At 46.0% G+C, this 16,320-nt stretch overlaps 1 protein-coding gene and 1 long non-coding RNA gene across 3 annotated transcripts; both read right to left on the bottom strand.

The window, feature by feature from the left end:
• Positions 1-580: 580 nt before the first annotated feature.
• On the bottom strand, positions 581-5,781 carry TCL1A (TCL1 family AKT coactivator A). Of its 2 annotated transcripts, none has more exons than XM_086363062.1 (4): positions 5,544-5,781; positions 2,284-2,454; positions 1,833-1,893; positions 581-1,335 (listed from the first exon to the last, which is right to left on the bottom strand). In XM_086363062.1, exons 1-3 carry the CDS (start codon positions 5,661-5,663, stop codon positions 1,837-1,839), a joined length of 348 nt encoding a protein of 115 aa, XP_086219188.1. In that variant the 5' UTR covers positions 5,664-5,781; the 3' UTR covers positions 581-1,335; positions 1,833-1,836. The 2 variants fall into 2 exon arrangements, with proteins under 2 accessions (XP_086219188.1, XP_086219187.1); XM_086363061.1 differs by having other exon boundaries at positions 1,833-1,954; positions 5,544-5,773.
• A 260-nt stretch (positions 5,782-6,041) lies between these two features.
• LOC147349046 (uncharacterized) lies at positions 6,042-7,083 on the bottom strand. Its single transcript, XR_015149435.1, has 2 exons — positions 6,651-7,083; positions 6,042-6,224 (listed from the first exon to the last, which is right to left on the bottom strand). It is a non-coding gene; the product is annotated as an uncharacterized LOC147349046 (long non-coding RNA).
• Positions 7,084-16,320: the final 9,237 nt, after the last annotated feature.

The raw sequence follows: 16,320 nt of genomic DNA, 5'->3' as shown, positions 1-16,320 counted from the left end.
TACACCAAGTGGAGAGGAGCAGTATTCCTTTGACTGGAAGGCATTCCGTTGTGATGCCTGAGGTCCTGTTTACCTGCTCAGAAGGTAAAGGAGGGGCAGCGAATCTTGAGGAGGAATCAGGAGGCTTCTGGGGGATGGGCTGTGTACTTTGGGCTTGGGAGGAAGGGAAAAACTCTGGCTGGCTGGCTGGGGACAGTGTCAGGCAGGCGGGGGCTCAGGCTGGGATTGGAACTACCCAGGGAAGGACAGGAGACAGAGCTGGCTGGGCCAGGAAGGGAGGAGAATGGGGCGGGTGTGTGTGTGTGTGTGTGTGTGTCCTGAATACCAGGAGCTGCTGACTGTGACTTTTTGAGGTCACTTACTCCAGTGGTTCTCAAAACTATACCTCTAAGAACACTGGGCTTTTGAGCACTTGGATTATATGAAAATAAATTCCAGCCTTATCTCCAAAGTAAAAACTATATATATATACAGTAAATTCATCAGTATTCTTTCCCTTTCAAATATTCTTACTTGGTGACTGTTCCTGCTTCTCTCCACTAGAATCAAGGTCAAGGATAGAAGCTGGTCCAGCAAAAAGTTAGATGAATTGTCTTACATTTAATCAGTCAACATTACAAAGTGTTTATGCTACATACAACTTCATAACATCCGGGTCTGAGGGCATCTGTAAAATAGGGGGACCTCCAACCTCTCTTTCCACAGGTAGGCAATCAGAGGGCCAGTCCACTGCGCTGGCCAGCCGGGCCTCCTGCCATGTCCCGGGCTGAGCGTCTCTGAACCACAAGCTTCGCAGTCCTGAGCACTGACCCAAGGCCCTCCCAGGCCGTCCTGTGAACCGCACCTAGGCTGCTGGGGCAGGGGGTGGGGCTTTCGGAGGCGTGGGCGGGGCTTTCGGATGAGCGGTCCTGTACAGGCAGGGACCACCGGAGACAGCTGGTTCAGGGGCTCAGAGACCAAGCGTAGGCAAGCCAGCCCCATTCCCTGAGGCCAGAAGGATACAGAGGGGGAAGGACAGAGCGGGAAGCAGCCCAGGGTGTGCAGGACGTGACACTGTTTGCTGTGAGGGACGGAACAGGGAGAGAGGCTGAGACCATCAGGCAGCTGAGAAGACCAGAGGCACAGGTAGAGCCGGGGCACGTGGACCCCGAAGCTGTGCCCACACAGCCTATCCCGCAGGCAGGTCCGGTCGGGGGAATTCATCCTCTGTGTGTCTGTCCGACCCGGGTGTGGTGGAGCAGATCACACATGGTTGGTAGGTACAGGAAGGTGAACCGAAGCACAAACATCCCCCTGGCAGGCTCAGGGCTTGGGAGGAGATGGGAGCTGCGGGACCTGGGACAATAGAGAACAAGGTCAAGGGCAAAGGGATGGAAGGGGTGGAGTGCAGGGTCGGGGGTTGTGGAGAGGCTGGGGTCTGGATAGGGGAGCTAGGGGGTCAGTGCTGGTCCCCAGAGCCCAGGCCTTATCCCCAAGTCAGTGGCTTGGCGTGAGAAGACCTGGATCGGAAACTTGACTCTGTGATCTCGACCAGTCATCGTTATGTCTCAACCCCCCTGCCCCGTTTTATGACCTATAAAGTTAAATACTATCCAGGTCTGGTGATGTGATGGTCAAAGGATTATGCCCACGCCTATGAAGCACCGTGCAGCTATGCGCCCCTAATAATATTAAGGACTTGATTGGCTCCTGAGGTGTTAAAGGAGAGCGAGCGTGGGTCCCAGCCCCAGGAATGACTGGAGGTCAGCGCAGTTGGGGATGGGGGTCAGCACAGCCTCCACGGTGGGGAGGAGGGGCGTCCCCTCTTCCTGACCTGGTCCTAGGGTGCTCACCTCATCACTCATCCTCTGGGTCCGGCATCTGCTCCAGGAGCATGTCCTCGGTGCCGCCGATCTGTGAGAGGGGGAAGTGGAGGCCAGAGCCCGGGATCTTCCGTCCCCTCCCACTCCGGGCCCTGGGATTGGGGTAGCAGCTGGGAACCTGTGTGTGGGGGGGACCCCAGGGGCCCCTTGTCCCCCCAGCCTGCAGCATTGGACTGCCCACTAGAGAGGCACCTGCCACCAAGGGGGCTTCTGTTGGAGACCCCTGAGGGTGGCTGGTCATTCCCTTTTAATGTCTCACCAATCCAGTCCTAAAAATACCTGCCATTGTAAAGTCCCTCTTTTTTTTTTTTTTTTGGTCACAAGTGGAGGGAACAGATAGACTGCAGGGGCCAGACATGGGGGTGGGGGAGCGGGGCCAGCCACGACCACCTTATGGGTCCCCGGAGAAGCCCACACTTGCCTCGATATGGTACACTATGCGCCAGAAACTGGAGTCTGAGGCTCGGTACCTCCTCCCGGGGTAGAGCTGCCACATGACGGGCAGCAGGTACGGGCCCAGCTGGCTGGGGGACACAGGATCCCCCAGGGGCACGTCTTCCTGACGCATGAGGACTTGGAGGCTACCTTCTATCTGAAGAGAAGAGAAGGCCGGGGCACACCCTCAGGACACAATACCCACGGGCCGTCTGGCCACCCGCCCAGCCTGCAGCTGAGATGCTGATGGTCACTGCTCCCCGAAGATCCAGTCCCTAAGCCACACAACGCTCCTCTCAAGGGGCTCAGGCTGGGCCAGGATGAGCAGCACTTGAATGGGTCTAGATACCCAGATGGGACCGCAGAAGATCCACCTTGTGGTGACCAGTGCCTAGTTGCTAGGGAATGCCACGGGGCCCCGGGGCTTCTGTAACCATGGCATCTGGGGTCTGCTTCAGCTGATGTGGGACGTTCTTGGATTATTCATTATCATGCATCCCCTTTGAAACAAGATCTCCCCAGACCCTGGAATCAGGTAACAACAGAGCATGTTTCACCATCTCCACCGTAGTCCCTGTTTCATTGCCTCTCACTAGACTACAGAGACAACTGCCCGCCTGCCGCCTAGTTGGTCCTGTGGCCCAAAGCCAAGTCTCAGCCCCACAGCCAGGGTGCGTGTCTAAAAATCTTGTCTCTCCCCTGCTGGATGCCCTTTGACAGCTTCCAATCGCAGGCAGATGAACTGGAATCTTCACCGTGGCCCACAGGCCTGCTGAGCCAGGTCCCTGCCTCTCTCACCTCCTCCTGTTCCATCCCAGTTCCTTCATCCACTCCGGCCACACTGACCTCCTCGCCATGTCTGGGACACACACTCCCTCCAAGTAGAAATCCCTCCTACTTGCTGTCCTCTGCCTGGAACATTGTCCCCTAAATCCATGCAGGACTCACATCCTTTTTAAAGGCAGGTCTCAGTTCGAATGAATGTATATCTATAAAGACAAATGCCAGAAGAATCCAACTCTGTGATATCCATAAGGGGCGTGCCCAAACCCACGTCCAAAAAGGTTTCAGAGAAAATGACCGGCAATTTGCAGGTACATGGAGATGAAGACTCTGGAGGGGACCTGCATGAAGACCCCACGCCACTGGTTCTTGCCTGCCATCCCACTGGAGTTATCCTACACAACTTCCCCCCCGCCTCACCTACTGTGCTGTCCCTCTCCCTGAGTAGAAGATCAGCTTCACAAGCAGTGGGATTTAATCCCACTCACTGCAAATCCCCACTACTTAGAATTTTTGGCATATCAACCACTTATTCAATGATTATTTTTCCAAAGTGGAAACAGCTTTTCAAATTTTATCTATGAAGTAAGTTAGAATTCACCATTAAAAAACAATTCAGAATATCTTGCAAGGTGCAAGGGTGGAAATCACCATTCTTGCCATGTTAGGATATGGCTTTCCAGATCCTTGAACCATTTGAAATCTGCTTATTCATCTTTTTGTTGCTGACTTACATAAATCTTTTCAGATGAAGAATACTAGGTCTTTAAAATTATGTGGAGAAAATCCTGTCCCATGGTTTGCTAAATGGTTTTGTCAAGAATTTATAATGATTATGTGAAAAACTATGCTTTACAGTTTCAGCATCATGTTTAAGAAGATATGCCCCAACCAGAGATTAAAAAAAAGATATTCACTTACATTTTCCTCAAATACTTGACTTAAAATGAATATTTAACTTAATTTTTAAAAGTATATATATTTCAAAATCTTAAAGGATAATAGAGATACAAATTTTAGATGGTGGTTACATTTTAGATGATGTTGCGCTAGAATCCCAACCCCATTACCTACAAGCAGCACTACTTTGAACAAATGTACATTTTTATGCTTCTATTTCCTCACCTATAAAATGGGAAAACAAGTATTCTCAGTAACTTTTTGCAATTTTACTATTATATTCCATAAATGTTCTAATGACATTTTAACTACGCTTTTATATATCCTTTCTTTGGTTTATATATGGAAAGTTTCACTGTTTTCACCTAAGTTTCTTTGAGGAAACCCATGCTCTGACGGAAAGTGCTTGTAAGAGAGTTGTATTTCTTTTAAAAAAAGAAGTTAATATTAACTAAAGATCCATCTTAAGGTCTTAAGGCATCACACATAAAACAAAGTCAGTATTCGGTACTGCTTTATGCCATCTGAAATTTGTTTCTTTCAAAGAATAGAGGAGATAGGAAATATCCCAAACTCTACACTGCAGTGGTTCCCAAACTTGGCTGATCTTAATTTGTGGGGGGCCTTTCAAAATACAGATTTCTGGATTCACCTATGGAGATCCTGATAATCTGCCAAGGGAGGTAATCACTTTCTAGTTTTAGTCCTTCAGTCATGTCCGACTCTTCGTAACCCACGGACTGTAGACCGCCAGGCTCCTCTGGTCATAGGATTTCCCAGGCAAGAATACTAGAGTGGGTTGCCAGTTCCTTCTCCAGGGGATCTTCCCAACCCAGTAATCCAACCTGGGTCGTCCACGTTGCAGGCAGATTCTTTACCGCCTGAGCCACTGCTACTGCTGCTGCTAAGCCACTTCAGTCGTGTCCGACTCTGTGCGACCCCATAGACGGCAGCCCACCAGGCTCCCCCGTCCCTGGGATTCTCCAGGCAAGAACACTGGAGTGGGCTGCCATGTCCCTCTCCAATGCACGAAAGTGAAAAGTCAAAGTGAAGTCGCTCAGTCATGTCCGACTCTCAGCGACCCCATGGACTGCAGCCCTCCAGGCTCCTCCGTCCATGGGACCCTCCAGGCAAGAGTACTGGAGTGGGGTGCCATTGCCTTCTCCGAGCCACTAGGGAAACCCAAATCACTTTGGACACAAGATTATTCCCATTTTATGGATTACGTCCTTGAGATCCAGAGAAATCCTATTTTACTAGAGATCATATTCATACACTCCAGACATACTGGGTCCCCATCCTTTGGCTTTGTGTTTCTCCCACCCTCCTTTCCTGGCCTGGAGAACCTCTCATCCTTGAGCCCAGCTCAGAGTGGTTTCATCTGTGTGTCCTGGCCGCCCTGGGCGGACCTGCCCTTCTGAGTCTCCCTGCCGCCGCCCTCGCCCTGCGGCATCTGAGGGTGTCCTCTAGGGCCTGCACAACCGGGGGCGTCCGGGTCCAGACCCTGGGCCATGGGTGGGCCGCCCATGCTTCCCTGCACGCCCGGCCCCACAGCGGCTGTACCTCGATGGTTATAGGCAGCCAGGTGCGCTGGTTCTCGTCCACATACACGGCCTTTTCCCAGATCCACAGGTGGTCCGGGTGCAAGGGCGTGTGCGCCCCGAAGAACGCGCCCTCGGCCATGGTGCCTCGAGGGGTCTGGAAGCAAGCGCAGGAGCCGGTCGGGGCTTCTCGCCGGAACACGGGCTGCAGAACCTCGATGCTTTAAAGCCGGAGGGAGCGCCGGCGCCCCCAAGAGGTGGGACTGGAGGAGGGGCGGGGGCGAGGGGAGGGCGGGGCGGGGGCGAAGGGGGCGGGCACAACAGGATCCGCGGGCCCTGCATCCAGACCTGCCTGGTGTCCTGAGACCCTGGCAGCCTGTAACTCACATGCAGTCACACAGACTCAGGGCTTCCTCCAGACCCCAACCTGAGCCAGCCATGTGCTCCCCACTGCCAGGGAAGCACTCAGGTCTGTGGCCTTGGCCTTTTCTTCTGTGAGCGGGCACCAGCGCCCTCTGCCCCCCTTTACACCGGGACTCCATTGTCTGTGTGCGGCTCCTTGGAGCCACCCTGCAGATTGGAACTCACCGCCAACGTTGGGCAACCCAGAGCCAGGGCCCCGTCCACATCTGGGATCAGAAGAAATGGGTGCAAGCCTGAACGAGGCCTGGACTTTTCCCAGGTTCACGGCACCACTTTTAGCCTGTGGATTTGGGTATCAATTTCCTTGGTAAATTACAACTCTTGAAGCCCCCGTGCCCCTCCCCCACACATTTTCCACTCTTTGATGATGCTGTGGTCATCTAATAGCTATTGTGAAACCCGGTTGTGAAGAAACATGGGTTTTTCCCTTTATAGGCTTTGTATTCATTAGTGAAAACGTCGTTCGAAATGAATGCTTAAAAAGAAACCCCTCCCTCCACCCCAAGATCAATGGACTTGAAGAGTCCCTGCGTTATAAGATCAAACTGTCTCCCAGTAAATTGCATCAACTGAGGAAAACAATTTCACTTCATTTTGGAGTACCACATGCCCATTAAAGCAATTAGGAAAATAAAATACAGTGAAAAACATGTAAAACGGGCTCCAACCTCGTTGCTCAAACATCACCCATGGTTTCTTGCCTCACCTTCCAGCTCTTTACTGTCTCTGACTAGGTGCTGAGAAAATAGTCTGTGATCTTTTGAAAATGTCTCAGAAGTGAAAATGACCTTGACACCTGAGCCCCCTGACGGCAAAGGTATGAATCTGCATCTCTGCATATCCAGACAGCTTAATTCCCCAGAAGGTGCTGAGGTGGCCTCAGGAAACAGAGATACATCAGGGTTTATCATGAACACAAAATAGAAGACAGACACCAAGTAAAGTTGGAAGTGGAGAGAGGTGACTTGAGTCCAGGAAACTTCTTTCCCACTGCAGCCCCTACTGGTGCTGCTATTTAATATTCAGATTTGTGGCTTTCAGGTTGATTTCCCCTTGGCTGGTTCTTAATTTCAGACCCAGAGAGCCACTGGGAGCAAGATAACATGGTCACACACTCTGCTGACAAAGTGTCAGCCCAGTCCAGAGCTTTGAGGTATAAACGAGAACAAGTCCAGCTTAAACAGTGTTGCTGGGAGGGCCTCTTTTGGCAAGGGAAGGGAGCACTCAGGAGCCAGTGTGGCCACTGATCCAGCCACATGGACCCAGAATGCTGTGGGGTCTGCTGATTTCAGTAGCACGCGTTCTGCTTTCCTAAGAGGCCACAGAAAATGAACCAAGAATGAGGCCCATTTGGCTGGATACACTTCTGAATGTTCTGGGAATATGATTGCCCCTCACACTCCCCATATTGAAAGAATATTGTACGTCTTCAGTCTCACACGAGGGCTTTTTAACATTGAATAGGAGTATGTGTCATTCTTGTGTAGGATTTAGAAAATCATTTGAGTAGCAGGTCCAAGAATCGATGAGCAAAATAAACATGACTGGGGAATTCGTCGAGCAGCTTCTGTTGGAAGCATGAATCTTCCTTATGGAAATTCCATAGGGCAGCCCCTTTAGCATCATATCTACCCCATCTTAAGGCTCAAGGCCAGCCAGCCTAGCTTTAGAGCTGTGTGTTCCTTTCCAGCTCTGGCCTTTATTAAATAGACAACTAGCTCCCTGAGGATAATGAACATGATATTTCATTTAAAAAGTAACACAAGGCAATTATGTTGACTCACTTTTTTAATAGTATCTTTAACTGACGCTTTCATGTCCTAACTTGGAGCCAGCTTTGACTTTGCCTCTATCACCTGTGAACTTGGCAAATCCTTTGCCATCTTGGCCCAATCACCATACTTTCCTAATGAATGAGTCAAGCTAGATGGATGTTCTCCAAGCCCGTTTCTAACACACCAGTCCCTGCTTCTCTGATAAAATTGCCTAGTGGAGGAGAAAATAGTTAAGAACAGTTTTGAGCAGAGTGGTTCTGGACACCAACGATGCCAGGAGAATTCTTTCTTCAGGACCGAGGAAGTCATTCTTCTTGTTTGGGTTCCTCAGAGGGTTTGGGGGGTGAGTAATGACCATCAGCATGATCTAGAGCTGTGCAGCTCAGAGTATGGTCTCTGACCAGCTACATCTCAAGTCCTCTCCAGACCTACTGAGTCAGAATCTGCGTTGTAACAAGATCCCCAGGGAATTTTGGGGCACATTAAGTATTGGTCTACAAGGGGAGGATCAGAAAGGAGAGATGGTGGTGTCTGCCTCCCTCCACCAGTTCCCTCTAGGTCTCTTTACGACACAAGAATTAGATATGGGTTTCTTTATCATTTAGTTCTAGGCTCTCTTACTTTCTGTCAAAATCACTTCTAATATATAAAGTATTTTCTTCTTAAAATCTTGGTCATCAATGACACTGCTCATCAATGACATTGCTTATCAGTCGTGTCCGGCTCTTTAAAACCCCATGGGCTGTAGTCCACCAGGCTCCTCTGTCTATGGGATTCTCCAGGCAAGAATACTGGAATGGGTTGCCATTTCCTCCTCCAGGGGATCTTCCCGACCCAGGGATTGAACCTGCATCTCTTGTGTCTCCTGCATTGGCAGGCGGATTCTTTACCACTGAGTCACTGGGGAAGCCCTCAGTGACATTGTGCTGCTGCTGCTGCTAAGTCGTGTCAGTTGTGTCCGACTCTGTGCAACCCCATAGACGGCAGCCCACCAGGCTTCCCCGTCCCTGGGATTCTCCAGGCAAGAATACTGGACTGGGTTGTCATTTCCTTCTCCAATGCATGAAAGTGAAAAGTGAAAGTGAAGTCGCTCAGCCGTGTCTGACCCTTAGCGACCCCATGGACTGCAGCCTACCAGGCTCCACCGTCCATGGTGATTTTCCAGGCAAGAGTACTGGAGTGGGGTGTCAGTGTGCCTTCTCCACAGTGACCTTCTAACCATCATCAAAGAATGTAACAAGCTATAAAGAACCTATTTGGGGCTATCTAGGGTCCGGGCCTCTGGGTTCTACAGTGAGTGGCCCCTGATGAGTGTGGGCTCGGTCACTCAGTCATGTCCAATTCTTTCCTTTCCCATGGACTGTAGCCTGCCAGGCTCATCTGTCTGCGGATGTTTCAGGCAAGAACACTGGAGCAGGTTGTCATCCTTCCTCCAGGGGATCTTCCCAGGCCAGGGATCACACCCGTGTCTCCTGCAGCTCCTGCACTGGCAGGCAGATTCTTTACCACGGAACCAGCTGGGAAACAAACTGAACCAAACCACTAAGCTAATGGTTCACAACCCTGGCTGTTTATTAGAATCATCTGGGAAGCTTTTACAAACTACTTGTGGCTGGACCCCACCCCAGACCGTTGAGACCAGAATCTCTGAGACTGAAGCTTTGGGCTTTGCTTATTAAAGGATTCACCAGGTGCGTCTAATAGGCAACCACGATTGAGAACCACTTCTTTAAGACCGGTTTTTGAGGTATGACTAAGATTTATAAAACAAAATAACTGTGAAAATGTTAAAGCCATTCTTTCTCCCATCAGTGCTCATTGTGAAACTCACCTCAAGCCTGCAGGCACTTCACTTCTTTCCCTAGGCTCTACTTTAAATTTGCTGCTTCCAATTTTTGTGTGTGTGTAGGGAACCATAATACCAAGATTATTGGGATTGTAAGGGTCTGTGTGTGCTAAGTTGCTTCCGTTGTGTCTGACTCTTTGCGACCCTATGGACTGTAGCCCACCAGGCTCCTCTGTCCTCGGAGATTGTCCAGGCAAGAGTACTCAAGTGGGTTGCTGTGCCCGCCTCCAGGGGATCTTCCCGAACCGGGAATCGAACCAGCACCTCCTGTGTCTGCTTCATTGGCAGCCAGGTTCATTATCACTAGCACTACCGACTAAGAGTCTGAGATCTCACCAAGGTATGAAATATATAAGCAGCGTCCATGTTAATTGCCTGGAGTGTTTTTGTTGTTGTTGTTGTTAATTTCTACATCTGGGCCATATTTTAGATAATGAAAGCTGATGACTAAGTGAGTGCAGGGTAAAAGGGATGTTATAGCTTTAATCATAGGGATGAAATTTTATCTCTAGATAAAGGAGAATCTGGGACAAGGATACACTAAAACTCAGGGACCAAACGTAGCTTTATCCCTGCATGGCTTCTGTCTCTCTCTAAACTTAACAGTTTTCATTAAGTTTTAAGTGCTTCTCAAACTTGAAGGTATATATGGTGACCTTGGTAAAACACTGTTTCTAACTGGGTGGAGCTGGGTTGAGATTCTGCATTTCTAACAGACTCCAAGGTAAAGCTGACGGCCATCAACTACCTCTGAGTAGCAAGGTCCTAGGCTAACCCAACACACACAACACAAATGCAAAAGCAAACACCCGTAAGCCCAACACACCATATGGTTGACCCTGACAAGCTGGTGGAGTCCAGCAGGTAGTAGAACTGTAATGGAACACTGTGAGCTAGAAATTCTTCTTTCTCTTCTTCTTCTCCTCCTCTCCCTCCTCCTCCTCCTCCTTCTATTTATATTGGAATGAATTCTTATGATTAACTTAATATACAGCGTGGTTCTTGCTCCACCCTCAGTTCTTCTTTAATTTACTTTGATTGCATTAATCTGACCTCAGAAAAATATTTCACATATCTCTTTATTCATCCTAGAAAAGTGGCGCTTCGCCTTCATGCTTCTAACATGTATAAACTGAGATAAATATATTAACAATTAATAATATATTCAATGCTTATATTATTAATATTAGTATTAATAATATATGCAGTGCTTGTAGTTTTCGTACTGAAAATGTCCTCTGTACTATTTACACAATGTCTCTTGACCTCGCTTTTCAGTTTTAGGGCATTTTAAGTGGAATTCTTATCAATTAACAGCATGGGGGACTTGTTTTTATGTGAGGTATGGGTTGCCATTTCCTTCTCCGATCTATGAAAGTGAAAAGTGAAAGTGAAGTTGCTCAGTCGGGTCCGACCCTCAGAGACTCCATGGACTGCAGCCTACCAGGCTCCTCCGTCCATGGAATTTTCCAGGCAGGAGTACTGGAGTGGGGTGCCATTGCCTTCTCCAGAGGTATATATACTATGATATATAATAATACTAACATGTATTGTATTTTGTGCAGTGGTCAGAATCTAGTTGCCTCTTAATTTTTCCAAATTTTTAGTTGCTCTCCCAAAGTCTGCTGCTGCTGCTGCTAAGTTGCTTCAGTAGTGTCCAACTCTGTGCGACCCCATAGACGGCAGCCCACTAGGCTTCCCTGTCCCTGGGATTCTCCAGGCAAGAACACTGGAGTGGGTTGCCATTTCCTTCTCCAATGCATAATAGTGAAAAGTGAAAGTGAAATCGCTCAGTCATGTCCGACTCTCAGCGACCCCATGGACTGCAGCCCTCCAGGCTCCTCCGTCCATGGGATTTTCCAGGCAAGAGTACTGGAGTGGGGTGCCATTGCCTTCTCTGCTCCCAAAGTCTACTGAATAATTTATCCTTCCACGCAGGATTTCACAGCGCCACTATTAATTATGAAGTTCCCGTGTACAAGTTGGTCTGTTTCTGGCCTTTGTTCTGTTCCATTTGACTGTTCCTATGGTAAAACCAAACTTAAAAATTATTGCGAATTTGAAATACTTGGTGGGATAGGTCATGCCTCTATTCTTTTTTTGAAATTGTACTTTCACATACTCTGTATTTTTCCTTAATACTTTTGGGATTTTTACTGGGAGTTCATTGAATTTATACAGTTAAGGAAAACCTCATATTCTTTAATAATGTTTTGTAGTATCACCCATAAAAGTGTTACATATTTTGTTTTGCTTACTGCTAGATACTTTGTAGTTTTGTTGCTTTTGTGAATGGTATAATTTTTTTAATTTGCATAATTTTACTTAGAATTTTTGCATCTATCTCTATCACTGTAGGCTGAATAGAAAATATATTTTCTCTGTGTTTGTATCACTGAAAAGATAACTATGCCTTAAAAATTGGAAAGGATGCAACTAAATTGTTTCTTTATTGATGTGTAACACGCATACAAAAAATTGCATGAAGGGATGTGTGAATGGCATTTTTTAAAGAGATTTTAAGCCTTTTAAAAAATTGGAGTATAGTTGATTTATAATATTGTATTAGTTTCAGGTATATAGCAAAGTGATTTGGCTATCTATATTAATAACTAAATATATATATTCTTTAAAAAATTATATTCCACTATAGTTCATTATAAGATGTTGAATATAGTTCAATATATGCATACTGTGTGTGTGTATATAGTATATATTGTATGTATGTGTGTGTATATATATACATATGTGTATATCTGTATATGTAGTGTGATTATACGTGTGTATGTGTGTATAATATATATATATGTATATATTGTATATATGTGTGTGTATATATATACATATGTATATATCTGTGTATGTAGTGTGATTATATGTGTGTGTATATATATATGTATATATTGTATATATGTGTGTGTATATATACAGTATGTATATATCTGTATATATAGTGTGATTACATGTGTGTATGTGTGTGTGTGTGTATATATATATATATATATATATATATATATATATATATACAGTAAGTTCTTGTTGCTGAATGGTATTATTTATGCTGCCTCCTAGTGTAAAATTCTGGTGTTGACTTTGTCCCTAGCATCCTTTCTAAACTCTCATATTAGTTTTGATGGTTGGTTTATCTGCAGAGAATAGTTTTTCCCCCCTCTTCCTTTCCATCCTTATACTTCCTAATGTCTGTCAATCCATCCCTCTTGTTTTTCTGTCTCACTGATTTTTGGTTTTTGTTAAAATATGTTAATAACAGGACTGGGTGATGGTAGGCATTCCTGTCTTGTTGCTGTCTTTCATAAGAATTCTAAAGTTTAACCAGTGTAAGCGTGATGTTAGCTGAAATTTTTGGTAGATATGATTTATTATTTAAAGAATGTCCTACCATTCCTAGTTCTTCAGCTGAGTTTTATTGGATGCCTTTTCTGCATCTACTGAAAAGATCTCCATTTGTAGTGAAGCCGTTACTGTAACATTGTAGGTTGTCTTCCCAGCCTGCATTTGCCTTCTTCTTCATGCTGCAGAATATTCATTTTGGGGGGAGTTCAGCCTCTAAACTCTTCATGTAACTGGGAGTAAGGATGACTCAGCTCATGGGTAAATCCTGATTTCTGTAAGGTGGTTCTTGGTTTGGGTGACCACATGTCTTAGCACTGGCCTATGGTATCTATATTATTTTTTATTTAGATATATAACATTCTCAGCTTTACTTCCTCAGCTATTGTTTGTCTCATTCTTTTTTATTTTCTTCTTTTGGAAGCATTATTAAATAGGTGTTTATATTTCTGCATTCATCCTCCATCTCTTAGCTCATTTTTATTCTCTCCTTTTTTTGCTAATACATCCTGGGAGACTTCCTAAGACTGATTTTGCAGTTCAGTAATTTACTCTTTACTGGTATCCATTATTCAATTTAGGTTATCTACTGAGCTTTTCATTTCAGGAATTTTGTATTTCCACAATTTTTTTTGGTAGGGCATAGGCAAGTGAGTACATAACTTAAAAACTATTGCATCCTGTGACCTAGAAAGAAACAATACTCACAAAAATGGAAAAGAATGATGCATTGAAAAAATTGTTTAGCAAAGCACAATAAATGGTTTAAAACATAAGCACCATACTCTCTTTCTTCCCCTCTCCCTGTCTCTGTATCTCTCCTCCAACTCCAGATTTTTAAAGAGATATTTTGAAACTGACTCAGGATTTATGAAGAGTAACAGTGAGGGAAAAAAGGAAATTCAATCAAAGGAGAAGGCAGTGCAAGCATTCTTACAAGGAAGTGACATCCCAGTGAGGTGGGAGTCACAGATGGGGACTCCAGGCAGAAAGACTCACGCCTTTGGGCTTCCCTGGGGGCTCAGCTGGTAAAGAATCCGCCTGCAGTGTGGGAGACCTGGGTGCGATCCCTGGGTTGGGAAGATCGCCTGGAGAAAGGGAAGGCTACCCACTCCAGTGTTCTGGTCTGGAGAATTCCATATATTCCATAGATTGTATAGTCTACTGAGTCGAAAAGAGTCAGACACGACTAAGCGACTTTCACTTGACTTCAGGGCGAGGAGGGAGTGGGAGTGGCCATAAAGGACTGACTAGAATTTTACAGGAGGGCATGTGTTCCAGCTGTTGTGAAGATCTTGCAGCTACCTCCATACACACCACCCTGGTTAAGGGAAAAAACTGTATCTGTTCTCTGGAGGAACGGTGGAGGACTTGGGATAGGTGTTGGGGCAGTGCCCCAGAGGGAAGCAAAAAGTCAATAAATAAACAGAAGACCCCCACCCTCTCCCACTGGAGACTCAGCCAAAGTCCTTATCCCTGGACAAGAAGTGAAACGAGATTGACAGAAGTTCTGCTCATTGCTCAGAGAGATTTCCAAAGCCAGGCCAGCTGAAGTTCTTGTAGGGGAGCACAACTTCTGAAATAAACTCACGGAAAGGAATCACAGGAGAGTGCAAGAACACACACACCATGAAAAAGAGGCAACAGAAAGAACTTACACGTGAGGGAACAGAACTATCGAAACAGCCAGAAGAGGCGTTTAAAATAAGCGTAAATCCATAGGCCCACAGAAAGTGAGGTTGTGTTTCATGGCGATGACACAAGTGTATGTGGTTATTTTCTTAAAAGTCATTTTCTGGAAAGGCAGTACTGTCAGGGTACAAGCACAGGCTCTGGATTAGGTTGTCTAAATCTACATTCCATCACTTACTCGGTCTGTAACATTTGGCAAGTCACTTATCGTCTCTGTATTTTGAGTTTGGTGTTTGGAAAATGAGAAAAATAATATTATATCTACTTCATAGGGTTTTTATGAAGAGTAAATAGTAATGTTTGTAAAGTGTTTAGAATGGCTCCTAATGTGCAGTAAGTACTGCTGCTGCTGCTAAGTCACCTCAGTCGTGTCCAACTGTGTGACCCGTAGACGTTAGCCCACCAGGCTCCCCCGTCCCTGGGATTCTCCAGGCAAGAACACTGGAGTGGGTATCTAGATGATATTAATATTATCTTGGAAACAAAATGTGCAATTGTCAAAATTAAAGACTCACTAGATATACTGAGGTACAAAATGAATAAGATTGAAGCCTGGACGACTGGCTTCCTAAAAACATCAGAGACTGCAAGTTGGAGAGTATGAAGTTAAGAGATCTGGAGGATAAAGATATGAATTCCAAGATCTGTTAAATAATAAGAATTTCAGAAGCAGAGCAAAGTGAATAAAAGGGAGGCGATATTTGAATAAATAATTGAGAAATTTCCAGAACTAGAGAAGATTAATATCATCAGAACAGAAAAAATAAGGAGAAAGATAGCTAAATACATTGTAAAAAATTATCAAGGATATATTTTAAGCAAATCCTTATCCATAAGCAACAAGCTTTGATGAATCAGTAGATGGATAAGTAGATAGATACCACGTATTGGTTCTGTTTCCTTGGAGAACCCTGACTAGTTCACATGCAATATTGGAGGATGGAAGTGGGATAGAGGGGTTCAACACTCAGGTGCCCCTGAGCAGGAGGCATGCTAGGATCTGGAAACAGACATGCAAGGAGGGAAGTTGAGACTGAGGCAGGCGGTTGATGGGCCCCTGAGCTGCACAGCTGATGTTTGTCAAGTGCAGTGAAATTAAGGATTTGTTCTCACTCACATCCCAAGGACAAAGCTAGTGGCAGAAGTGAGCTTTGCTGAAGTAAAGGGATAAGGTACCCACTCTGAGGTCAAGGAAGACTTCCCTATCTGCACATGCACAGGAAGGATCCTTGGGGGTCAAAAAGGGAGGGGACCCCACCCCATAATAAGTGTGGACATGCACCCACAGGCCTCTGTGATGGGATCCATTTTAGCAAAAAGCTGTATGTGCATGCATGAGGAGGGTCCTAGGACCAGAAAGCTGTGAGAAACAGAAACAAGATAACTGGACAAATGCAAAGACCCAGAAGGACTGTTTCACATTGAAGAGGGAAATTTAGAACTCACATCCAGCTAGAAATAACTTCATGCTGGTTCTGCTTCTGTAACTCAGCTTGCTCCTTGCAAAGTCATATATGTTTCATAGTTTCATTTTGTGTGTAGGGGGGTGGGAGGTGCAGGAATGGAAACTTACAACAATGCTAGGAGCTGAAACTTACCTCACTCACCCTTGTCCTACTTTTGCAATTACCCAGCCCCTGTAATTCTGCCTAACCATGTTTGTTTGTGCAAAGGTCAGGCGTCCCCCATGCTTTGTCCTAACCACTGTTCCC

The sequence above is a fragment of the Bos grunniens genome, chromosome 21 (genome assembly GCF_055505025.1).
Source record: "Bos grunniens cultivar Pamir isolate PY7600 chromosome 21, Bosgru_T2T1.0, whole genome shotgun sequence".
NCBI classification, from domain to species: Eukaryota; Metazoa; Chordata; class Mammalia; order Artiodactyla; family Bovidae; genus Bos; species Bos grunniens.
Note: the sequence above shows the minus strand (reverse complement) of the source record. Positions and strands in the feature narration are given on the sequence as shown.

Bases quoted from the DNA above. Each gene is read 5' to 3' on its own strand.
- TCL1A (XM_086363061.1), bottom strand. From the start codon at position 5,663: ATGGCCGAGGGCGCGTTCTTCGGGGCGCACACGCCCTTGCACCCGGAC. The intron at 2,455-5,543 runs GTACAGCCGCTG...TCTTCTCTTCAG, and splicing joins GGCTGCCTATAACCATCGAG to ATAGAAGGTAGCCTCCAAGT. The intron at 1,955-2,283 runs GCAAGTGTGGGC...CCCCAATCCCAG, and splicing joins GCATAGTGTACCATATCGAG to GGCCCGGAGTGGGAGGGGAC.